Below are 26,885 nucleotides of genomic sequence, written 5' to 3'. Positions count from 1 at the left end.
ACAGTCTACAATGAAAATATCTGGGAGGAGGTACATATGCACAGAAAAAAGGGAAAAGCAGCTACGTATATTGGAAATACTAAACCAGTACACTTGAGATCAACTTAATACATTTATGTTTTGAGAATATAATTAAATGATGTAAAGTCCAAGTGATATTCAACACATTCATCAAAAATGTATATTATCACATTGCTATGAAATTATCAAATGGATTCAGACTTCTAAAGGATTTTGTTCACTCAACATGATTTTTAATGCTTGCTCAATTAACATATTAACGTGAGCTAATACAACACAATTCTTTAGCATATGGTCTTAATTTCAATGTGTACAATCCCTTTATGTTCATTCAATCAAATTGTGTTGGGACTATAATACAAATAATTGTGGTATCAATGCATTGCTCAAACCGGGCAGGGGATTTCCAGTTTCCAGCATGCTTTGCATGGAACTGGATTGGGAGAGAAAAAAAATTAATTCCTGTAAGTGTAAATTTAATGTAGTTCTATGCAAAAAGAAATGTAAGAGACTTGTTAGCATTTAATGTTCTGTTACATTGGGATTTAGAGGAGTTTCTGTCAATTTTCTTATTTATTTATTTTTTAGGTTACCATTGTGTAGAAGAGTGGAGCTGATGGTTTGGTCAATATTGTTTACATTACGATGAAGAATCAGTGTGTATTGCTTTTCTCATGAAAAAAATAATGAGAGATCATCAGCATAATGACTCTGTATCTGTAAACTATCAGCAGCACCATACTAGCTATACAGAACAAAAATAAATATTTAATATGCTAATGTGTGGTGTTACCAAGCAACAAGCTACAAAGATTTTATTTTATATTATTATAAGATTATATAAAATTATATATTTTAACAGATCAATTTAAGTTAGGTTAACTCAATTCATTTAGGTTTCCCCTACATAATGTATTTGAGTAAAGCCTACATTTTAATTTCATATCAAAGAAACAAATTTTCATTGTGAGGAACAAATGTCGACAATTGAATTTAGTTAAACCAACTGTGAGATCTGTAATCAATATATTGATAAATGTTTTCTTATTTCTTTGCTCTCATTCCAAGCACTGACCTTTTCATAAAAATTTCTGTGTGTGTTTGCCTGAGATAAGTGAGGTGTGGAAAAGAGCACTGATGTGTGACAAATCGCCGACCTTTGAGTGTGTGTGTGTACGTGCAAACTGATGTTTCATGACTTGTGTGGTCACACCCCTGTGACACATTTAGAGAGTATAAAAGTACAAGTACAGCTGTTGTTTTGCAGATCTCTCTTCTTGTATAGCATCTGGTGCTTGCTTGAGCTCTAATAAAAGCCACTCTTTGGAGTCCTTCATCCTCAGTGTCCTGTGTCTCTTTCTGGCTTAAGAGAGAAACATCACTCTGCTCCAAAATTCTTGGTGTAGTTAGCAGGGTAGAAGCTGGTGAACTAGGAATCTGGGAAGAATTCAACCTGAAAGACTATGAAGGTTCCGGAAGCCACAAAGACCCTGGGCTGCTAAGGAACTGGAGTAGCTGAATGGTCTACAACGTCTATGGCGCATGTAGTGTGTGAGTTGCTGACAGTTTTACCTAGTTTCATCTCTTTCTCTATCAAAATTAGCAAAAGGGGACAGAGAAGCTGGATGCATCAGGTCCGGGGATGGAGGGATCCAATCTCTCCTTAGAGGAGATACAAACATTATGTGTAGATCAGGTACAAAAAGCCATGAGTAATAAATTGAGTAAAAGGTGTTAGTTGATATAAGGCCTTAAAATGTAAGTGAAAGGTGGACAGCTACAGAAATTAAACAAGCATACAAGAAAAGGCCACAAGAGGTTTTTAATAAGAAAACTCATTTGCAGTGATATTTAGTGTTTCTGAGTAAGGTTTGAATGCATGCAGAGGAACAAATGAAGGAAATTGACATTAGGGCTACTGAAATTATGCAGATTAAATCGACAGCTTTGTGAGCTGAATTGGAAAAGGTAAAACAAATAAAGTCACTGAGTTCGAACAGAAGCAGAAACAAGGGAATGACCAAAATGAAAAGTGGAAAATGGAAGAGAAAACTCAGTTAAACCAACCACACAAGCCTTTATATCCCATGCCCGAGCTAAAACAAATGATGTGCATAGGTTATAATGATAACGATAATAATGATGTTGATATCTGTACAGACCTGATACAGACACAGATACGGAGGGTGACGGGCCAATTGGCCCCATACATGAGATTATGTGGGGGGGAGGTGGTCCTGGGACTAGTGCAGATCAGGCCCCTAAAGTCAAGTGAAAGGTGAGGAAAGCTGGGGAGGGTCAAGAAGAACAGACATTGCATTACATGCACACAGCTCTGGAGCACCGAATGGTCTGCACCCTAACTAAAGAGAGGAATCCTGTTGGAAAGCCTATAGAAGCTCAAGAGAAGATTCTCAACTATAGAGATGTGTATAATTACCCATACAGGGATGCTAACAGCATAGCCATGACATCAATAGGGGTAGTAAGGCTCAGAAACATAAATTAAAAGTGGCTATGTACGATTTCTTAGCAGAACACTCCACCTCTGATAATGAGAGGGATTGATGGATGGCTCTGAGTCTGTATTTTAGAGGTTTGGCTATCAGGCATGCTCTCCACTGTAAAAGCCTCTCTAATGCAATCTAAGCTGTCTCTAGGAGACCCGCCTAGTAGTGTGGAGACCATAAGCCCTTGTGAAATTGTCGCATCCCAATTAATGGACAGCACCCAACTGAGAGCCCTCCAACCACTCTCTGATGGACAGAGAGATGTTATGTGAGTTGCTGGGAAAACTAGTGCTGGCAGGTGATTATATGTGGAGTCAACACCCATTGAAGCTGTGCTCGACGGGGAATCCAGGCGAGTTAGTGACCAGGGTGAAAGATCACCCTATTTGAGCAAAATCAAAAACCGACTGTGGTCACCTGAACATGCCACCTGTTACATTCACAGGCACACACCCGCCCTGCACGCGGCAATGTCCAATTGGGAAACAGGCAGAAGATCAGATTATCAAGGTGGTTGAGGACCTTACTAAACAAGGTATTCTAAAAGAAACTGCCTCTCCCTGAAATTCCCCTGTCTGGACAATCAGAAAACCAGGCGGTTGCTGGTGCCTCACAGTGGATTACAGAGAGCTAAATAAATGTGTAGATAAAATGATCTCATTAGTCACTGTCCCCAGTACTATATTTTCAGCAGTCCCATGGCATGCAAAAATATTTTCAGTAATTGATATGTCTAACGGATTTTGGTCCATCTCGCTCCATCCTGATATTCAAAAATGTTTTGCCTTCACTGTCAGAGGTAATCAATATCAAGGACTAGGCTCCCACAGGGTTTCCATAATAGCCCTACTGTCTATCATACATGTTTTACATATGTCTGCTGTACGCACGCAGGAATGGGGAGCCAGGACAAAACCAATTGCTTACTGCAATCAGACACTAGGCTCAGTGGCATTGAGGTGGGGGCCTTGCTTAAGAGCAATTCAAGTTACTTGCTTAGCAGTAGAGTTAACTACACCCTTTCTGCTAGATTCAGGGTTTTTTTTCTTTCTTTTTTCCCAATTTTGTCATGCCCAATTCCCAATGTGCTTTTAAGTCCTCATGGTTGTGTAGTGATTCGCCTCAATCTGGGTGGCGCAGGACAAATCCCAGCTGCCTCCTCATCTGAGACTGTCAACCCGCGCATCTTGTTACATGGCTTGTTGAGCACATTGCTACAGAGACATAGCGCGTGTGGAGGCTTCACACCATCCACCGCGGCATCTACGCTCATCTCACCACATGCCCCACCGAGAACGAACCACATTATAACAACCACGAGGAGGTTACCCCATGTGACTCTACCCTCCCTAACAACCAGGCCAATTTGGTTGCTTAGGAGACCTGGCTGGAGTCACACAGCATGCCCTGGGATTCAAACTCACAAACTCCAGGAGTGGTAACAGCGTCTTTACCACTGAGCGTAGTGTGTTTGTGCATGCAACAGACGTCTCATGACTTGTGTTATCACACACCAGTGACCCATATAGTGGGTATAAAAGTACAAGTACAGCTGTTGATTTGCAGATCTCTCTTCTTATAAATCAAGACGAGAGATCTGTGCTTGCTTATCTAGTGCTTGCTTGAGCTCTAATAAAAGCCTCTTTGGAACCCTTCATCCTCAGTGTCCTGTGTCACTTTCTGGCTTAAGAGAGAAACATAACACAACTATTGTTTTTTCATTGTTCTCAACTATATTTCACATCTATGTTTTTGTTATGTCCACTCTGTTGATATGTACAAAAGTTACATTATTAATAATTTACAGTCACAATTTTTTAGTGTTTGATGCACATTTTACAGTGGATTATACAATATAATGTGTGAGAAATATCATGTGTAATATTGTCCAAAAATACAAAAACAGAAAGTCAGACACACTAATATGTTAAATAGCTATAGGCCATACCATTTGAACTTCTCTCAGTGTGTAAAAATCATATCCATGTTGTGCAAAATGACCATTTGTCCTGCAGCCAATATATTTCTCAATGCATGATCTTCTGTTCTATATATGGAATATATTTAAGAAGGCTGATCCATGAGGAGAAATAGGAATGAAGCAGAGGTAAAGAGATAGTAAAAAATAATGCAAGGCATTGAAGCGTGAAAGAATGTTGTATTGTGTCTTTTTCCTCCTCCTCCTCATAAAATTTAAACATAAAATAAAAAGTCTGTATACTCTGTCTAAAACTATTTTACACAACATAACATAAAACTTTTTAAACTGTATACCATATATACATAATTAAAGTAATTAAAAGACTACAATGAGTATTATTAATTGTACAAACATATTTCTGTAAAAATTTTTAGAAGAAGTATTCTTCTAAATATGCTTCCATTCCCAAGTGACTCTGAATGATTTCAAGTGGTTAAAAGCCTCCTCCTTCTTGGTTTGTGGTTCTCCTCACCTTTCAGTGCATAAATGCATAGTCATGTTTTCATCATTAAATATTTAATTTTCCATTTATCACTCCAGTGAGCTCAATTTGTTATATTTGCAATTTATGTCGAAAGCCTGGGATCTAGTTATAGCAACTAATGCAGTATGGAGCATGGGCAGATGAGATAAGTGATGATGATTAAGGTGTTGCATGTGGTCAGTGCTGTAGTGATGCAGGAAATTGAATGTTTGGTGATAGAGCATTTGCTAAAAAAAAAATGACGTTTTCACGTCATTTGGTTTGTGGAGGTAAAAGGGCCTGTCCGTGGTCCTGAACTTCAGTAGATGGGTGATAAACCATCAAGCCAAGGAATGTGTGCCATTTTTATTCGCATCCAGATACAGAGAATGTACGAGTTTGTGTGTGCAGTGCAGGAATGAACTCAAAGCAGGGCAGCGCAACGAGAGAGAGAGAGAGAGAGAGAGAGAGAGAGAGAGAGAGAGAGAGAGAGAGAGAGAGAGAGAGAGAGAGAGAGAGAGAGAGAGAGAGACGGGACTGAGGCAAAGAGTCCACGATAGAGGAACCACCTGCAGAAAGCAGCCGCACTCATTCTTCAGGAACGCCTTCAATATGTTACGGATTTGAGAGAACACTGTATAAGCGAGAAATAGTTCCTTTATACAGTGGATGAAGAAACACTGCCGTGGAGATGCAACAGTTGAAGAATTTATCGATTTGTCTTATTTCCCTTGTATGTGAGTTGACGATTGGAGGGTCTCCGAGTGTTCAAATTGGTATGTTTAATATGGGTGTATCTTAAATTGTGAATGTTCAGTTAAGTTGAGAAATATGTAACATCCCATGTGTTCGAAACATTAAATTCTCGAGTCTCGAGCCATGTAAGGAAAGTACAGAAATTCATCATTTATCGTGTACTTTGATTTAAATATAATAAGGAATTATTTATATTCAATCATCTTATTGTGTGTGCCGTGCAGGGGGTTTGTTTCCGAGGGGAGCTGATCAGGAGTACAGTGCGTTTCGGATAGGAATGGTTCAGTTCGGAACGGCTGAATTTAGACTGACGCCTCACATCGACAATCTGGAAGTAGCGAACAGTTTCGCTGTAACTAACTGCTGTAAGTTAACTCTTATTTTTTATTTTTATTTAGTCATTTGTTATGTATTTATTTCATTTGTATATATAATCAATATATTTATAAATTCATTTATATTATTGTATTTCGTATATAGGCCTATACATAAACAAATCATTGTTATGGTATAGTTTATCCAGGTTTGAATATTTTATGTGCCTTGAAAAAAAGCTTTTCTGCTAAACTTTTAGTGTGGCTATTTGTTGGGATTGGTGTAAGTAGGAGGATGTGAAGTTGGTTTCCACAGTAACAGAGATGAGAAAGAGCTCTCATTATCAGAAGCTGCTTAATGTCACAGAATAGGCTACAAGAGCATCCATTCATCTGAATAAACAACCTTCTTAACACATTCTGGAGACTTTAAGTAGTTCCAAATGCAGATATTTAGAAAATATTTCTTGAGGTCATTTAATGTCCCATCCTGTGAAACAATGGAACAATATTTGTTTTTGTATGATGAACGTTGTAGTCTATCAGCTTCAGGATTCTAAATAACATCATGGCTTATTTGATCCTTTTAATGTGGGTAGTCTGTAGATCTTGAAGCTAAATCTAAAAAGTAAGGGGAAAAGGCACAAAAACCTCTCTTAATTTTCTTGACCATCACAGCATTATATCTAATCAACACATTTTCTAATCAACACATGATCATGCATAAATGAAGCCTTCATAATGTGGATCACTTATATTCAAGGATTTCATTTAGTATTCAGCAAGCTGTTGCTAAGCAATATCTCAACCTCCCTTCAAGTGGTTCATTATTGTTCTGTACTTTTTTTTCCCATTTGATCAAAAAACAAAATCGTTTTTAAATTAAATGCTGAACTTCAGCATTAAAAGACCATTCTAAACAATAATGATCATAAATGTGTTAGTTACTTATCCATTACAGATTATTTTTAGAATTATTCTTTAATATTGTAGTGCTTAATGTATTAGCCTGCTTACATGGTGCCTCTTTGAGAGGAATGTGCCCAATGGGCTTTGTCTCAAAATCTAGATGTAAGTATTGTTTTTATAATTAGGTCAGTCTTGCTATGCAATTTTTAACGTGTTCCCATATAGTTCAGTTAAATTGAGTTTTTGGAGTAAAACAAAAAGTGTCTCATTATCTAATTTTATTCCTCAAGATGATTGTTTTGTGTTATTAGTGGTCTTTCAGGCATCGTTACTTTTATGGTCTCTCATACATATAAAAGCCCCTAGATGGCACTATGCATTTACAGGCACAATAGTTTATTGTTTTCATCTTTCACATTCAGTGTAGTGTGTCCCTTTAAAGCAGCTGGGGGAATGTGTGCACCAGTTATATAAAGTCTGGACCAATCACAGAGTATGGCATTTGGACACACTTTCTATGGATTTTGAAGATCATTTGTAACAAGCACAGCTGATGTTATACTCAACAATGCAACATAGATCAGACGAATGGTTTTGATCTCTGATATATGGAATACTTTAGAGGTCTTGTTGGTCTTAAAGGAATATTCAGGGTTCAATACAAAAGTTAAGCTCAACCGACAGCATTTGTGGCATAATATGTATTACCACAAAAATCCATAATCGTTAAAATACGCAATATTTCAAAAGCAATATGTATAGCCACAATACATAACCAAAATGCTTGATAACTAGAGCTGTCAGAATTAATGCGTTTACGCATTCGATTAATTAAAAAGTTAATTATTTTTTCTTACTCGCAATCAACACCTTTACCGTGACTACAGCATAAACTAGCATAAACACTGCTTTGAAGGGTGGAACATTTGTAATGTGTCTGCCCGAAGTCATTACACTGATGCACCCTTCACAACACACACACACACACACACACACACACACACACACACACACACACACACACACACACACACACACACACACACACACACACACACACACACACGTTGGTCTACCTATCATTATGAGGACTTTCCATAGACACAATTATTTTTATACTGTGCAAACTATAGATTCTATACCCTAACCCTAACCATACCCCAAAACCTAACTTTCTGCATTTTTACATTTTCAATAAAACATTGTTTAATATGTTTTTTGAGCTATTTAAATTATGGGGACACTAGAAATGTCCTCATAAACCACATTTATAGCATAATACCCTTGTAATTACCTGTTTGTAACCTAAACAATTGCCCTCGTAAACCACATATACATGCCCACACACACACACAAAACAGTGCTTCCATGTCAGTGATAAAACGATGGAGAAATTACGTCTTTACATTATCTGATGTGCAAAACAAGCCCAAAAGGGACTTTTGATATTTTTGATACGTGTGATATTTGTGATCAAGTATTTTTCAGCCTATGTAATGCACATTTTAATTACCACAGAAGCATGTCAAGTCTTAACTATCACCAAAACGCAGAATGAGGCTATATATATATATATATATATATATATATATATATATATATATATATATATGTGTAACATTTCCGCACTTTCAAAAAATTGATTAATCGCAATTAACTACAAGAATTATGCAATTAATCACGATTAAAAATTGTATCGACTGACAGCACTAGTGTTATCAGGATTTTAGTGTGATAAAATCGCTTACTAACCTTTTCTGTTTAAAGTTAGAGCTAATTTTACAACTTCATTGCCATGATGATGTAATGTCAACAAACCGTAAAACCCAAAAATTATTGTAAAAAGATCATTTAAACAACTTTATAGCTCAAATAATACATGAGTTTAACAGAATTAATGTAAGTGCTTTTATACAATTTTAAGCTTCACATTTCTGCCTTTATACATTCCAAAAATTGGTCCCATTCACTTCCATTGTAAGTCTCACTGTAACTTACATTTTTGTAGTCAATTTGTTTTTTGTGGTAATCAACATAATGCCACAAATGCGGTCGATTGTGCTTAACTTGTATCGAACCTGGAATATTCCTTTAAAAACATCTACTCTAACAACTGACATCTGTTCTGTTGTTTGTGTTAGGTATTCTTTTGGTAAGAGTGAGTCAGTATAATCTTGTGTAAAACTGTATATTGCAACTTAGGCTCAGTGTTAAACAGGTTTTATAATGAGGCAAACAAGACATACCACCTTGGAACGAGAGAAGCAACTAATGAGACTGTATGTTCTTGCTTTAGATTATCACCTAATTTCGTTTGGTCAGCATCACTTTGTTGATACTTCTCAAGTGTTAACCTCAACTTTTTGAAAACCTTTCTATTGTAGGCCAAATAGAGCTCTATCAAGAGCAAAAACTAGATACATAGTAACACACGTTGTGATTGTGTTGCTTTGAATGGTGTTGAAGTTAGAGCAGGATAAGGGTTCATCAATATGCTAAATAGTATTTGCTTTTGATCTCTTCCACACTTAACAAATTAACACTTTCTATGTCAAGACAAAATGCTAAAGCTTTAAAAGGAATATTCCAAGTTTAGCTCAATCGACAACATTTGTGGCATAATGATGATAAAAAAAAATTAGTAATAATAATCATTATTCGTCCCTAATAAAAACAAACAAACAAAAAATAGCAAGGATTTCGGCCACAATGAGGCACTTACAATGGAAGTGAATGGCTCCAATTTTTGGGGGGTTTGAAGGCAGAAATGTGAAGCTAAGAATTATATAAAAGCACTTACATTAATTCTTCTGTTTAAACTTGTATATTATTTGAGCTGTTAAGTTGTTTAGATCTTAGTTTTTACATTGTTTAGGGCATTAGGGTTAATATGGTTATGTTGTCATGGCAACAAAAAATTATCTATAATTTTACACAGAAAAGTTTTTAAGTGATATTATCATACTAAAATCATGTTAACATGCATATTGTTTATGTCTTGTGGCTATACTTCTGTAACAAATATTATTTTAATGCTTACGGATTGGTCCCATTTTCTTCCATTGTAAGTGCCTCACAGGAGCCCAGATTTTTGATTTGTTTAAAGAAAAGGAGGGATACGTCAAAATAATTTGTTGTGGAAGTCAATATTATGTCACAAATGCTGTCAATTCAGCTTAACTTGTATTGAACCCAGGATTTTCCTTTAAAAATTTAAGCTTTTCTCTATCTGGAATACATAGAGCACATTTTTGCAGACCTTTCTTTAAATGTTACACAAAATGTAACACTCATTAGTGGTAGACAAATTAGTTTATGGATATTTTGCTGCTCCTTTGCATTTCATAGAGAATAATCATGAAATATTAATGGGGTCTTCTAAACAGCTTAGCTGTTTATCTCCATGTCTTTGTATCATACACATTAGTAAATGTGAGTTACATACTGGTCACACACACATTTATCCAAATAACTAATTGATACAGATCGGGATTTTTTATATCAAAATATTTATCCAGACAAATCAATGCAAATCAATTCTGTCAAATCAAATCTGTATTTGCAATTAATCATTCTGTTTACAGAGTAGATTCTCAGGCCATTTATTTGCATGTATTGTAAGCTGACAAAATTAAATTTTGGACTGGAGCTTTGATTGATTTTTTGTTTTGTCTTGCCCCTGCTTTTGCTAGCACTTCCATTGTTGGATCTCACTTCAATACATCAATGCTTTACAAAATGCTGCCATAAAGAATTACAACATATATAACGTGTAAAAATAATCTTTATATGCCTCCAAATATATCAGCAACAGTGAGGACCGTATCTAAGCTGATAACACTCCTTTATTCCTGAATCTGACATTTAAAAAGTGAGAAGTCTATTAACCATGGGAAATAAATGATGTGATCATGATCAATGGCTGTGTGTGCTTCTGTCCTTGTTGCTTGTCAGAACATGGCCATTTGACTATTGCCCGCTAACTGGCTGATTCGATACCTTTTCAATTAAAAAAAACCTGCTGTTTTTTCCTACCTGACACAGCAGGGATCTCAGGGGTGCTTGCTCTGATCCGGCTGTCACACAGCAGTCTAGAAAAGGATTTAGTGCCACACTGCTGAGAAACAGCACAGAAGAGAAAAAGAGCAATTGAATGAATTGAGTGTTAAATAAAAAAACATTTGATATTTCCAAATTTTAAAGAAAGTAAGAAAGAAAGAAAGAAAGAAAATTCACTTTGGCAATTGAAGAGGCTAAGTTTGGTGAAGGCATCTTCAATGAAGAGTAGGGCAGTATAGCGGCACACACTTTCTTCCCCCACCCAGCACATGGATGACCCCCATCTATTAAAAGCCCCATTTCCCTGGCTGCAGCTACATAGCAGAAATGGCCTGCATAAATTATCTGACTGTTCGATTTCCAATTTCCCAAGTCTTCTCATAGAGAGAGAGAGAAGATGTAATTGTGTGCCATCTAATAAGAGCTTTTAAGGCTGACCATTACTGAGCAGTTTTACTATGCAGCTTTATCATTTTCTCCTTAAGTCCAGTATATCATCTTAACTGGTTAAAATCTTAGTATGGCCTCTTTTATAGTCTTGCTGAGGGACCATGTTGTTTGAGCTAGGACCATACTGTTTTTGTTGTGTTTTTGTACTCCTGTATTTCTCCTTCCCATTTTAAGTCCTCATGAAATCACTTGACAAGCACAGTTGTCTTTCCTGTATTGACCATTTGATCATCATTTGATTAATTACTGCAGCAACGATCAGTGTAAATTGTACACAAGCATCTCATTTTAATACAATTCTGTTAACCACCCGCTTTCCTCAGGCGGTAATAGTACGATGCAAATTGCGCTGGGCAAATCGCATGGAGTTTTGTGAATGAACAGGAATTAATAATTAGCATAGTTTACATAGAAAGGAGGTGTGGCAATGATAATGACTTAATTTAAATACTCAAGACACAGTGCTATTTCAGAACTAATTACGCATGCTAAATCTAGATATTGGGTGGTTAGCAAAAGCGTAGCAGCCGTGGGGGACATGTGGGACATGTCCCCAACACTCTTTAAAAAGGTAATTTTTGTCCCACGCACTTTTCTAAGCCCAGAGACCAAATGGTGGCTTTGTATAAAATATTCTTTGCATTTTGTTGCTTTGGGCTGATTGAGCGACCATCAAGCCAATCACAGGTGAGTTTCATGAGCCAAAACTACCCTTAAGTAATAGGCCATCAGTCATACAGTCTAATAAACGCAGCTTCATTCCTTGCTACAAAGTTGCTTTCAACAATGCTCATTTATCCGTGTTTTTTATTGGCATTGATGTTGATCTAAATTAGTAATCTAGAGATGAAGAACAAACAAACGAGAGTTATTTATTGGCATATTCTTGATTGGCAGCATTACGTGAAATGTACTGTAGAAAAAAAAAGGAAAATCCTTCTTTTAAGCACACATTATAAGTGGAGTTTATATCATTGCCTGAGTCTTCATTAAGTTAGGCTTTTTACTTTATGTTTGTGAGGCAATAGTTTAATCAGATTTGTTTTCCAATTCAAGCAGATTACTATATCTGTGTTAAATATGTAAGTATGTTACTAGGAAAAAAGATAGATCTGCTGTGTTCTTAGAACACTTAGGCATTTTACTGAAGTGAAAAGATATGTATACACTTGTTTTATACATGAAAACGTATGGACATTATTGAAAATTATTATAAGACTATTATTGTTGTCTTTTGATAAAAGTCATGCTCAGCAGCTCACAAACTGTAGGGACATTTATTCGATTTTTTTACAGGAAAAAAAAAATTGTATTAAGTGTTAAAATTTTTGCAGTACATCTTTCACTAATATTAAAGTTCTTTGACAACGAAAAAAGATCAAAAAATAATAATGATTTTCTTGATAGTATTCATTATAAAATAAAATCATGACTCGTAACAGGTTCATCTAAGGACTAGAAATCCAATGTTAACTTGACTTAATGCTAAATATTCAAATGGAAATTTATTATTTAAACTATATTTGATTCTTCAAACTTACTTCAAAACCCCACAGTGTACACAACAACATCTTCTTCTGATAATTTGGGGATTCTGTTCATAGAATGAGGCAGATAATCTAGCTTTCTATATGATGCTACTGGATACATTGGTTAGTATTTCTCATATAAGCATCCTTTATTCTTGTAAAATCACTCAAAATAAAATAAAAAATGTACAAAACATATAGCCTTGTAATCGTGTATTTATTTGTATTATATTTATATTTCATCTGTCAGAGCGTTTCAAACTCTTTTTCATTGCTTTCACTTATAACAGAATGCGAGTGCCCTCTGTCTGCTCATATGAATGTAAAACATAAGGAAAGTGTTTCTGCATTGTTCAAATTCTCCTTAGAATGCTTCATTTTAAATCATACATGTTTTCCAACCGAGTGAACTAAATCTAAAATTAAACAAATTACAATAAAATGCAAAGTAATCTCTTCAGTATTCAAAATAATTTTTGATAGTAACAGTATTCTGATTTCTATTAATTTAAATAGTAACTGTAGTGGAATACAGTTACTAATATTTTGTATTTTGAATACGTAATGCTGTTACATATATTCCATTACTCTCCCAACTCTGATTAAGATTTATATGTAATGCCACTAAATAATTAGTATGAAACTATAGATTTAGTCTTGGTTGCCAGTTGTCCAATTGGGGCCAGTTTTGGGAAAAAAATACACTGAAGGCACCTGAGTAGAGGTTACATAAAACACATACACAAGTGTTGTATACAAACAAATAAAACATATAATTGATATTGAGTCGTTAAGCTCAAAATGTCCTCACTCAATTCTCTTACTTGCCAAACTAGAACTTCTGTTGTTGCATAATAATCTCAAATTGTCTTGCATGGGGCTTCATAGGAAACAAAGGGATTTCCAACTGGCAGTCTTGCATTAGCATCCCTCACAGCCTGCTCTCCAGACTGTTCCATCGTTTCCATAGTAATGAGTGTGCCCTTATAGGAAGGAAGACTCTTCTAACACCCTGTGGTTTATTTATCTGTTCTAAAGCTTGCACACTCTACACTGAGAACTCCCTTATAATGGACACATGTGCACATGTCCACACACACACAACACACACACACACACACACACACACACACACACACACACACACACACACACACACACACACACACACACACACACACACACACACACACACACACACATGTTGTGTTTCCATGTTTTATGGGGACTTTCCATAGACATAATGGTTTTTATACTGTACAAACTTTATATTCTATCCCCTAAATCTAACTCTACCCCTAAACCTAACCCTCACAGAAAACATTCTGCACTTTTACATTTTCAAAAAACATAATTTAGTATGATTTATAAGCTGTTCTCCTCATGGGGACCGACAAAATGTCCCCACAAGGTCAAATATTTCGGGTTTTACTATCCCTATGGGGACATTTGGTACCCACAAAGTGATAAATACACGCTCACACACACACACACACACACACACACACACACACACACACACACACACACACACACACACACACACACACACACAAACACACACATACAAAGCTGTGCTACGCTACAAAATGATTATCTTCACACCTGATTTATTGTGAATCTTTGTTTGTCTTATACAAATTCTATTCCTTTTAATCATTTTGTAAGTCTGTTCACAGTCTCTAAAACACTATAAAACGCTTTTCCTGGCTGTTGCTATGGCAGCAGCACGTCAATAATGAGCAAACATCAAGTCTCAAGTGTTTATTATACTGGACTCTGACTCCGAGCCACTTACAGAATCTTATTAGAAGCTGTGACACACCAATGACACACTGCACTCTCTTCATCCAACCATTTACACAATTTCCACATTGTCTGTTTCTGTCATACACACATGCTCTGCATTCATGTTCTTATTTCTGCACTGATTGCACCGATTGTGCCTTCACATCAGAGAATAAAAAACACCCCATGCAATTTAGATTGTTGGCACATTTAAAATACATCAACCACTCATCATTTAAACTTTAAAACTTTTAAGCTTTTTGTTATCATTTGTTTTTCATGATGTTCCTGTAGCTTAATTGGAATGGTGGTATCAACACACTGTGAGTTCGGTGACAGGAGGTCAAAAGTTCTGCTGCTGAAATTGGTTTGTGCTTACCAAAATTCAGACCACTGCCCCCAGTGGGTGAAGCTGGAAGTTCACCAGTTTCCAGATGAAATGCCCACAGGGTGGCGAGAAACGCGAGTTGTGATTATAGTTGTAAGTGATGTAATGCAGTCAACAGGAATGCATGTTTTATTACAGTAACTCTACCCCTAACCTAAATCCCAACCCCAAACCTAAACCTAACCGTCAGTGGAGTAAAATGTAATTTCAAAGAAAATGGCAACCTTCAAATCACACTCACCATTGTTTTTGCGAATGCAATTACTACCTGGTTTCCACAGGATCCAAATATCTGTCTTAAAGAATGATTGCATGACCCGCTAATCAGTATTGCCACAGGGAAACTTGAGCACACCAGATGGGGGTGTCAAATGGGGCTCTGTATTTTGACAGAATGGGGTCGATTTCAGGGTACATAAACATGTTGCATGTTGATTACCCATGTGATCATGTTGCTAGCAATGCCAAGATCATTGGTTTGTTTCCTGGGGAATATGCAAACTGATGAAGTGAATACCTTGAATAACTGCTGTAAGTCTTGTTGGATAATGTCTTTGAATGTCTGCCAAATGTGTATTGTGGGATCACTGGTTTATATTTATTGTTCTTATAAAGAATGGAATCCAATTTAAGAATGTATAAAACTGTCAAATTATGTACATTTCCATAAAAAAAAAATTATATTTCAGATTTATAATTTACATTTAGTTATTTAGCAGACACTTTTATCCAAACCGACATACACATGAGGAACATAGCAAGCAATTTGTCATACCAAGGTGTTAGCACACCTTTTTTACTTTAAGTAAGTGCAAGATAAGTTCAGTGGTAAGTGCAATTAGTGTGGAGTGCTTACGGAACAGATGCATTTTCAGCTGGTTCTTGAATGTTGAGATGGTATCAGCAGATTGTGTGAAGGTTGGAATATTCCACCTTACTGGTGATGAATGCATGAACAAGTTTTTCTAAGTCTTGACAGGATACAAAACATTTAATACTGGCTATTGAGATGATAATAGGCTGATAATATATTGCTTTGATATGACTACTGAAACTAAGGTCTGACTCCAAGATTCCTTACTTGATGTTTTGCTTTTAGACCCTTGGAGTCAAGGTATGTATTCACCTTGGGAATTCACCTTTGTTGCCAAATACAATGACCTCTGTCTTGTCATTGTTTAACAAAAATACATTTTGGAACATCCAACTGTTAATTTCATCAATACACTGGCACAGAGATTCTACCACAGTGGAACAGAGAAAGTGAACGATTGTGTGTCAGACTTTGAGCCTCATTGTGATGGGACCACCAGGCGCCGCTCGTTCACAGACCGCAGAGAGCAAGTTGGAGCATAGACCTGGAGAAGTGAATTAAAGTAAGAGGGTGTGGTTCCATTGGCTGTGCAGAAGGCCAGAGTCAAAGCACTGAATATGATGCGGGCAGCTACAGTTAGCCAGTGAAGTGAAATCAAGATTGGGATGGCATGATCCCTTTTTGGATGATTGAAGACCAGATGCATTACTGCATTCTGGACCATATGCAGTTGGGTTAGCTGTGAGGCCAGCCAACAAAGCATTACAGTAGTCCAGTCTTGAAATGACCAGAGCTTGGACCAAGTGCTGTGCTGCATATTCAGACAGAGAAGGTCTGATTTTCCTGATGTTGTAGAGCACGAATCTGCAAGACTGGGTGATTAATGAGATGTGGGCAGTAAAATTAAGCTGGTCATCTACCACCACTCCCAAATTCCGAGCTGTTCTTGTTGGTGTTAGTATAGTTGAACCATGATGATTTTTGAGGTTGTGGTCAACAGATGGGTTGGCAGGGATCATGAGGAGTTCTGTCTTGGCAAGGTTATGCTGAAAGTGGTGTTTCTTCATCCAGGCTGAAATGTCCGAAAGGCAGGCAGAGATACGAGCTGAAACAGTAGGGTCGTCAGGCTGGAACGATAGGTAGAGCTGTGTGTCAACTGTGTAGCAGTGGTAGGATAAGCCATGATGTTGTGTATATCTAGAAGAGAAGGGTTCCAAGCACTGATCCTTGAGGAACACCAGTGGTCAGCTGGTGTGACTTAGACACCTCTTCTCTCCAGGAGACCTTGAAAGATCTGCCAATGAGGTATGACTCAAACCAGGTCAGAGAGTGTGTATAGGATATTCTTGTGGTTCACTGTATTGAAAGCGGCAGAAAAGTCAACGAGGATGAGGACGGATGATTTAGAGTTAGCTCTAACCAGTCGCAGGGTTTCAACTATTGACAAGAGGGCAGTCTCTGTTGAGTGTCCTTTTCTGAAGCCAGACTGATGTCTGTCGAGCAGGTTGTTCTGTGTGAAAAGCAGACAACTGGTTGAATATGACCCACTCAATAGTATTAGACGGGAAGGGTAGGAAAGAGACTGGTCTATATTAGTCAACTTTTTTTTTTAGCACTGGGGATAATCAAGCCTGTTTTAATGTATTGAGAAAGTTTCCAGATGTAAGAGATGTGTTTATAATGTGTATGAGTGCGGGTAAGACTGATGGAGAGGCAGCTTGCATAAGATGAATGGGGATAGGGTCAAGCGGACAGTTGGTAGGATGATTAGAAAGAAGCACTTTGGAGACCTCAGTCTCGGAGAGAGGAGAGAAAGAGGAGAACGGAGGATGGGATGTTGAAAGAGAGGGCTGTGGGTGTTAGGTGTAGTGAACTGGCTGCTGATGCTTGCTACTTTGTCAGTAAAAAACATGGCAGTCACCAGCAGTCAGAGTAGTAGGATGGTGGGGGAGGATAGAGGAGAGATGAGAAACTTGAAAATAATGAATTTAACAGAGAATGTATAATTTCTCTCCCACAAAAATCATATATGGGTTGTTCTAAAACCCCCCATATTAAGTGAAGTGTATAATTTCTGCACCAGTAGTGTTACCAAATTGAAAATAAATAAATAAATAATAATATATATATATATATATATATATATATATATATATATATATATATATATATATATATATATATACAAACTGGTTTCCCAAAGATGCATTTGTCACACTGTTGGTCGACCTGTTGAGTTGAATCGAATGTTCTAATACCCTGACATCGACCTCATTCCACTGACAAGTGGTATCTCCCATCTTTGCATCAATTCAAAAGTGTTTACCTTTCCATGTGGTCCTACCAACACAGGTTCTTCCATGGAAACCAGGAAGTGATCGTGTTCACGTAAACGATGGTGAGCATGATTTGAGGGTTTCTAAAATTCACTCTAAAATTAATCTTTATGCCATGACTGTATTACATAATTTACATCTAAATATATAACTTGCTTTTGACAACATTCTGTGGACATTTCAACTGGAAACTGGAGCTCACACATGTCCATTCGTTTAACAACACATCCAGCTTCGGCCACTGGGTCAGTGGTTTGAATTTCAGTAGGCACAGACCGATTTCAGCAGCAAAACATTTATCTACTGTTGCCGAATTTACAGTAAGATCAGTATGTTAGAAGATCCCCTGTTAAAAGTCAAGTGTTTCATTCCTGTAGCATCACCAAACTGTAAAAATTTTTATAAAATAAAAAATACCCAAACACCACTGCCACAGATAACACTTTTCTGTAGGCCTGTTTGAATCCAGAAATTTTTTAAATGACTCCGATTCAGATTCCTGGTCTCAGAATCGATTAAATCAATTCCAAGAGTCGATTCCAGACAAATTGTCTAGATTTATTTTCGATAAAATTGGGAGTTGAAGCTAAATCTCTTAATAAACAGCGCACTATAAGTGTTCTTTGTTTATGACATAGCCTGAATGACAAAATATCTTGACATTTTTGATTACTGTAATAGGTCTATTCTAAAAAACAAATATGGTCCAATAGATGAAATTGCCTGTTACAACTCATCAGTTGTAACATCAGTGAAGTTGTAATTGTACACCAATTTTCTGTCACAAATTGACATTTTACTTGATTTAGTTTATTCCAAAGTAAAATACCAGCAGAATATATGTCTGGGAAGCAGCTGTGTGATGTGTTGAAGGGCTTTGTGTGGTTGCTTCATACAAATGAACAAAATGAGCGAATTTACTGATGGCTGACTGATTACAAAGTCTGGAAATGTTGATCATTTAGCTGCAGTCATTTTATATTCCTTTTGTAATATAAATGTGCACTGTTAAGCCTTCTGGAATGTGTAGTTGTTTAGTGATTGAAAAGTCGATTCTCGAAGCCCCAGAATCGAATAATCTATTATTTTTGGAATCGATTCCCTGTCCTTCTTTTCTGGAGAATCAATCCACGATTGGTGTAGTGATTATTTGGGTGCAACTTTTGCCCAATGTGTTTGCCCAGGCCTCATAGGTTAGGCATTTGTCTGGTTGCAGTCCCCCTATCTATTTTTTTTTTCCATGTTTCTATCCGGTCCTCTATAAAAAAGAGGACTGCAGGGGGACTGAGGCTCTCTGTGCTTCAACGGAGCAGCTGCAGAAAGAGACTGTGAGAACCACATCCATCCCACAATACTCCTCTTAACAGAATGGCAGGAATGTGTTCATCTCAGTCATGTCTACTCAGATAAATGTGCTTTTACCCACATAGACATGTACAGACATAAATACACACAGAGCCAGAGCATAACAGTCAGGGCCTATTAAATATGACCAAAAAGCCATTTCAGCAGTCATATCCTTAGCAAAACCTACCTTGAAAAGTGAAAAGAGTAATGTTGTGCTTATAAATTCAACCATATGAAGGAATATCACAGTGCTGTTTGCTAACAGCACAAACTTGATGAAGCCAGTGATAAGGGCTGAATATTTTGCTATATAAAACATAGCAGGGGAGTAAGAACAGAAGAAATTATCATGCTAACGATTCAACATTTAATTTTATTTACGGTGCTCCCTGAGTTCATTTTAAAAACAAAGCAAAAAACAAAACATGAGATGAGTAAATAAACACAAATAGAAATTAGAATGATGATTGAGGCAGAGTATAGTGCTCTATTGTGGCACTTGCATATACAGTATGTACATTCACAGTTTATGTGTATAAAATACATAGCTGCATGTTTGTTTGCACAAGTGATTTTTGCTTTTCAGTATATAACGGCGTGACTATTTGCATCAGGTGGCCACACTTGTTATTATATTATATGCTACTTTGTAATAGTATATCTTGTTAGACAAATTGAAAATAGTGTATACTAGTATATACAGTCCAATTTAAATAGTCTTTACCACTATTTACTATGTGTAAATAGACTTTGCTTTTATTTAGTTATAGTAATCTACAATACTTATAATGTTGTTGTTTTTTAACAAATGGCCATAGATGAGTGGGGGACAGGGAGCTGGAAAATTATGTGTAAATAGTGCACTCACTATAGTGTATACTATTATGTACATATCACCAATGTAATTGCTTAGCCACCTTACAAATCCATCAAGGAACATAATTTGAAAGTGAGGGGACTTGATCACAGTTCCAGGGAATAAAAGCCCAATAGAACTGAATGTGTCAGTCGCAAGAAAATAAGGCCAGCTAATGAGGACATCTAAATATACCACTACAGGCGTTTTTCTCTCTTGTCTCTCGCTCTCTCTGAAGGTTACCTAGCTTTCATTACCCAAGGACACGTATAATATCAGCACTATTAGCCAGCCATAGTGAGCAGTACTTGCCCAAATAGAGCGATATCTGGGATTTGGAGCATCACAAAGAGGACACACTGACAACTATGTCCATTACTTGGGCATTTAAGATCAAACTGGGTTTTGTTTAAAAAAAAAATCAGCTATTTTGTAATATTTACTTGTGCCTTGGGAAAATTAGAAAAATAAACATTATCCTTCCAAACCCAGCAATATTTGTGCTTTGACTTGTCATCTTTATCAAATGCACCCCTCAGATGCATGCTTTAAATTTATGCCAAATAATAAAATCTTGGCAGATTCACCTCATGTCTGAATTTAGTCCGTACAATCAAGTTGCACAATCTGCCGATCACTTTCTTTAAAATGAAAATAATGTAATCATCTAGGTACCTACCCTCATGTTACTCGAAATTTGACTTATTTCCATTAAATAAAAAATAAAAACAATAGTTGCATGATGCACCTGCATTACCTGGTATTTTTTATTATTTTGTCTTTAATTAATCCGAAGATTTAGTTGTCTCAAAACTGCTAATTTACTTAAAAGAAGATGGACATGTATATTTGCTTTATTTATTTAGCAAAGTTTTAAGACAGAAACTCAGTATACAGTATATCCTCAAAGACAGATCTGTCACTTTATGTTTGCACAATTAAATGTAAAAGCAATAATGACAACCTATCATTATGAGGACGTTCCATAGACATAATGCTTTTTATACTGTACAAAGTATAGATTCTATTCCCTAAACCTAACACAACCCCTAAACCTAACCCTCACTAAAACGTTCTGCATTTTTACATTTTCAATAAAACATTGTTTAATATGTTTTTTAAGCTATTTAAATTATGGGGAGACTAGAAATGTCCTCATAAACCATAATACCCTTGTAATTAGCCGTTTGTAACCTAAAACTTTTCCTCGTAAACGACATAAACACACACACACACACACACACACACACACACACACACACACACACACACACACACACACACACACACAAAGTGTGTCTAAAGTCTGTGTTCATTTGCTATATCACATAGTGTGACAAAAAGACTATGAAATTCAAATGGTTTGACACTACTTATAGAAAAGAGGTGCATGAAGAAAGAAACTAATTCAAAGAAGATACATGTTCTGCCTTCATAGCCTGACTGAAAGAGACAGAGGATTTTCCCTTATATAGTATAAACTAAAGCATCTGTTTTGGTTGACTGAAAAAAGTAATTTTCAGCACTCCGAAGAACCAGTCCCAATAGCCTGTGGCAAAGCAATTCAAAAGTGCATCTTTATCTGCACTTGACACAATTTCCCACAGATTTTCTTGTAATACAGCTGATAATGTTAGAAAAAATTATAATGTTTTCAATTCAAAATGAATGTTGTCATCTTACATTCCAGTTCATTTGTACAACATAAAAATTGTCACTGACTGAATTCATTGAGCTCATCTGCAAAATGGAAAAAATAGCATGTCTTGTGGACAAAATTTGTATGGTATCCCAAACACTCCATCCATCTTCCATTGGTTGAGCCAGTGTTGCTGTGTTAGTCGGGTCGAGATGCTCAAACAAACAGAGCAGTGTTTTGATAGAGCCACAGTATTTACACTTCAACTTACAAATGGCTCACTTGCAATCAGGGAATAAAAATGGTTCAAGGAAAGAAAACCACTATGAAAACTTTAAAAAAAAAAAATGTATGTATCCAGAAACCAGGACAAAGTGATTTAAATTGTTCTGGAGTGAAAACTAAATTTTTAAATGATGGTAATCGGTTATAACTTGTTAATTTTGTTCTGATAATTTTTTCATGAAACTAAAGGCCAAATGGTTTATCACAGTATATTTTTGGAACTACACCACTTCATGTTGCCTGAAAAACTTAGTGTTCAATATGGCCGACCCACTGTTTACAAACACGCCAGTAGAGCCCTTTGTCTGGGCAACCTTGCCGCGGAAATACAGCCGGAAAGGGGGAACGAGAGCCGGCGTTCTCATCAGACTAAGACGTCATGCAAATCGACCCCTGCTACCCAGTATTCTACTGGTAAATGTTCAATCTCTGGACAACAAGCTATGCGAGCTGAGAGCGTGGATCTCTTTCCAACGAGAGACAAGGGACTGCTGCATTATCTGCCTAACAATAACTTGGATGTCTGCTGAGATTCCTGACTCAGCCATCGAACCTTTGGGGTTCTCCGTGCACCGAGTGGACAGAGTGAAATACCTCTCAGGTAAAAGCAGAGGTGGTATGACTTAGGATCAGCAAATCCTGGTGTGATCAGAGGAACGAACATTCTATTAAGTCTTTTTGCTCTCCTAATCTGGAATTTCTCATGCTTCTGTGTTAACCATTCTGGCTACTGAGGGAATTCACAGCAGTAATTATAACAGCTCTGTACATCCCACAAGCTAACACAGACCGGGCACTCAAGGAACTATGGCAAAATAAGTGAGCAGGAAACTGCGCACCCTGAGGCGACGTTCATTGTGACCGGGGACTTTAACACAGCCAACTTCAAGTCAATAGCACCAAAATGCTACAACACATCAGTTTCAACTCACGAGTCAACAGGGTTTTGGACCATTCCTACTCTCCCTTCCTGGATGGCTACAAATCCCTCCCCCACCCACCATTTGTCAAATCGGACCATTCTTCTGTTCTGCTTCTGCCCCTTACAGGTAGAAATTGAAACAGGAAGCACCCGCCCTCAGAATGATCCAGTGCTGATCAGACCAATCAGATTCTATGATACAAGACTGTTTTGATCACATGGACTGGGAGATATTCCGGTTTGCCTCTGATGACAACATCGAGGTCTTCGCTAATAGCGTAACGTGTTTCATCAGGAAGTGCATAGAGGATGATGTAAAACCATACGGATCTACCCGAACCAAAAACCATGGATTAATAGCGATGTTCCTGTGGCACTTAATGTGCGGACCTCTGCTTTTAATTTTAGGAATGCGGAGGAACATAAACACGCCAGTTATGCCTTTCGCTAAAATGTCAGAGCAGTCAAACGCCAGTACATGGACAAGATTGAAGGACAGTTCAACACCCCTGAGTCTAGAAGCATGTGGCAGGGAATTAATATCATCACAGACTTCAAAGGGAATAAAAACTCCGCTGTGAACACTGCTGCCTCACTCCTGGATGTTCTGGATCCTGGCAAATTATCTTTAGGGAGATAACACCACCCTCACGGAGAGAGCTCTCACGGCCAAAGCTACAGAGGTTAGTTCACTCTCTGCCTCTGTAGCAGATGTAACCCAATCCTTCCAACAGGTGAATATCCATAAAGCCACGGGTCCAGATGGCATTGCGGGCCACGTCATCAGAGCATTTACATTTATGCATTTGGCACAGTGCATTTATTACAGGGACAATCCCCCCGGAACAACCTGGAGTTAAGTGCCTTGCTCAAGGGCACAATGGTGGTAGCTGTGGGGTTCGAACCAATGACCTTCTGATTAACAGCCTGAATGCCCTGATTAACAGCCCTGTGCTTTAGCCACTACGCCACCACCACTCCGAGCATGCGCAAACCAACTGGCTGGTGTTTTATGGCTGGTGTTCATGCTTTTAAATGTGCATGTCCACCATTGTGCCTGTACCAAAGCAATCCAAAATCACTTGCTTAATTTAATTTAATTAATTTAATTTGACCAATTGTCACACATTATACATACATTTCTGCATATACATGGTGAAATTATTTATTTTTCACATATCCCAGCTAAGCTGGGGTCAGAGTGCAGGGTCAGCCATGATACGGCGCCCCTGGAGCAGATAGGTTCAAGGGCCTTGCTCAAGGGCCCAACAGTGGTGTCTTGGTGGTGTTGGGGCTTGAACCCACGACCTTCTGATCAGTAACCCAGAGCCTTAACCGCTGAGCCACCACTGCCCCTTAAATGACTGGCGTCCTGTTGCTCTGACTCCCATCATCAGCAAATGCTTTGAGAGACCAATCAGAGAACTGACCAATCAGTTCCTCTGTGTCAAGTTTGGAATGAACCACACGGTTCTACACCAGCACTGTAGAGAGCATCCTGACTTGCTGAAAAACCGACTGGTGCAGCAACACAGCCTCAACTGCATATCCCTGCAAAGGGTGGTACGAACTGCCAGACACATTATCAGATGTGAGCTTCCCTCCCTCCAGGACATCTATACCAAGCGGTGTGTGAAAAATCTCCAAGGATCATCAGAGACTCAAGCCACCTGAGCCATGGCCTGCTCTCACTGTTACCATCAGGCAGGCGGTATCGCAGCATCAGGATCCGCACCAGCCGACTTCATTACAGCTTCTTCCCCCAAACAATCAGACTTTTGAACTCTTGATAAATCATGATACATATGTCAGCACTGCACTTTATTAGCCTCAGACTGGACTCACATTTTATACTTCTCTTAAAAAACACACTGGCATTTGACTATCAACCGACAGCTGAATGTCAATACAACACTTCCACTTTTATTATAAATATTTTTTTGGTATACAGTCTTCTTATTTTGTTTATACTGTATATTGTATATTATTAGGTGTATATTGTGTTGTGTAACAGATGTGTAAACTGTGTTATGTGTAAATCTGATGTTTATTGTAATTGTCATACTGCTATGTTACTTGAAGCCACACCCAAGACTTTCACCCACTGTTGCTTGTGTATATGGTTGAGTGACAATAAAGGGATTTGATTTGATTTAAACATGTGCTTTAAACCTGAAGGATACTGCTGCATCACACATTTATTTGCCTAATTGCCTGTTGTGGATGTCGTATTCTGTGAATGAAGACCTTTTTAACAGCTGTGGGGGGGGTTCTCCCATTTACTCCCCAGTTTGGAATGCCCAATTCCAAGTGCGATCTAAGTCCTTGTGGTGGCATATTGACTCATCTCAACCCGGGTGATGGAGGACGAATCTGAGTTGTCTCCGTGTCTGAGACTGCCAATCCGCACATCTTATCTTGTGGCTGGTTGAGCGCATTACCGCGGAGACCTATTATATATAGAGGCTCATTTTATTCTCTGCGGCATTCACGCACAACTCACCACGCACCCCACCGAAAGCGAGAACCATACATTATAGCAACCACTAGGAGGTTAACCCAACGTTACTCTACCCACCCTAGCAACCGGGCCAATTGGTTGCTTAGGAAGCCTGACTGGAGTCTCTCAGCATGCCCTGGATTCGAACTTGTGACTCTAGGTGTGTTAATCAGTGTCTTTACTTGCTGAGCTTCCCCTGAGCTTGCCCCCAGAGAATGTATTTTTAACAGAAAAATGTCCAGGGATATAGTGACAGTTCATGTTGGGGGTGGTAACGAAAATAGCGCTGTTGTCTTGGATGGAGGAAGTGGGGGAAGGGTCCATGCCGGAAATAAATCCAGAGGCTCAGAGCCAGGTGGTCATTGATATAGAGGTGGCCCAGTTATGTACTTTGAAACATAAGGACACACTGTGCTTGGAATCCATTGGAACAATGTTCCATATTACTATACTATGAGGCTTTATGGCTGCCTTGATGAGGTGTAAGGTGTGACACACCAGGACTTGTTAAGTTTTAACCAACCATCTTTAATCATTATTATTTACATATTTAACTCAGATCATAAAGTCTTTAGCAGTCATAAATGCTGATACATGCTGTATAACTCTAGAGTTTCACTGATTTAATGGATACTTCATCAGTAAATTTGATTATGCCATCCCTAAGATAATTAATCTTCTTCTATTACTTCTGCTGACTCCACATCATTAAGGAGCAAAACAAATCTACAGTGTGGAGATGTAGAACTACTTTCATCAGTTCATTAGACAAAATGTAAAATTTAGAGGCTCAGAAGTAGATGTAATACAAGTGTTTACCTGTGCTGTTTTAATTATTAATGTATCTAACCATTTAATTAGAAATACATTTCTAGTCGATATTTCAGGTTTTGCTTCTTGTAGATGAATGATATACAAAAATATAACAACTTGTGTGCTATATTGTTGAACCCACAAATGTGCTTAATATCTATGCAAATTACTGTAACTGGTTTGATTCAAGTAAAAAATATTATTT

At 37.6% G+C, this 26,885-nt stretch overlaps 1 protein-coding gene across 10 annotated transcripts in view; it reads left to right on the top strand.

Moving 5' to 3' along the window:
- Positions 1-1,313: 1,313 nt before the first annotated feature.
- Positions 1,314-26,885, top strand: part of LOC127659554 (glutamate receptor 2) — a 65,142-nt gene continuing 39,570 nt past the window's right edge. For 9 of the 10 annotated variants that reach the window (XR_007972552.1, XR_007972550.1, XR_007972551.1 and 6 more), the window contains exons 1-2: positions 5,554-5,751; positions 5,956-6,096. Coding sequence is in view for 7 of the 10 variants with exons in the window: in XM_052149415.1 (XP_052005375.1) it covers positions 5,667-5,751; positions 5,956-6,096 (226 nt within the window). In the remaining 3 variants the exon portion in view is untranslated. Of the gene's footprint in view, positions 1,573-5,553; positions 5,752-5,955; positions 6,097-26,885 lie in introns of those variants that run through there. The other variant, XM_052149418.1, reaches the window with a different exon arrangement.

Source organism: Xyrauchen texanus, chromosome 19, assembly GCF_025860055.1.
Source record: "Xyrauchen texanus isolate HMW12.3.18 chromosome 19, RBS_HiC_50CHRs, whole genome shotgun sequence".
In the NCBI taxonomy this organism is placed as follows: Eukaryota; Metazoa; Chordata; class Actinopteri; order Cypriniformes; family Catostomidae; genus Xyrauchen; species Xyrauchen texanus.
Note: the sequence above shows the minus strand (reverse complement) of the source record. Positions and strands in the feature narration are given on the sequence as shown.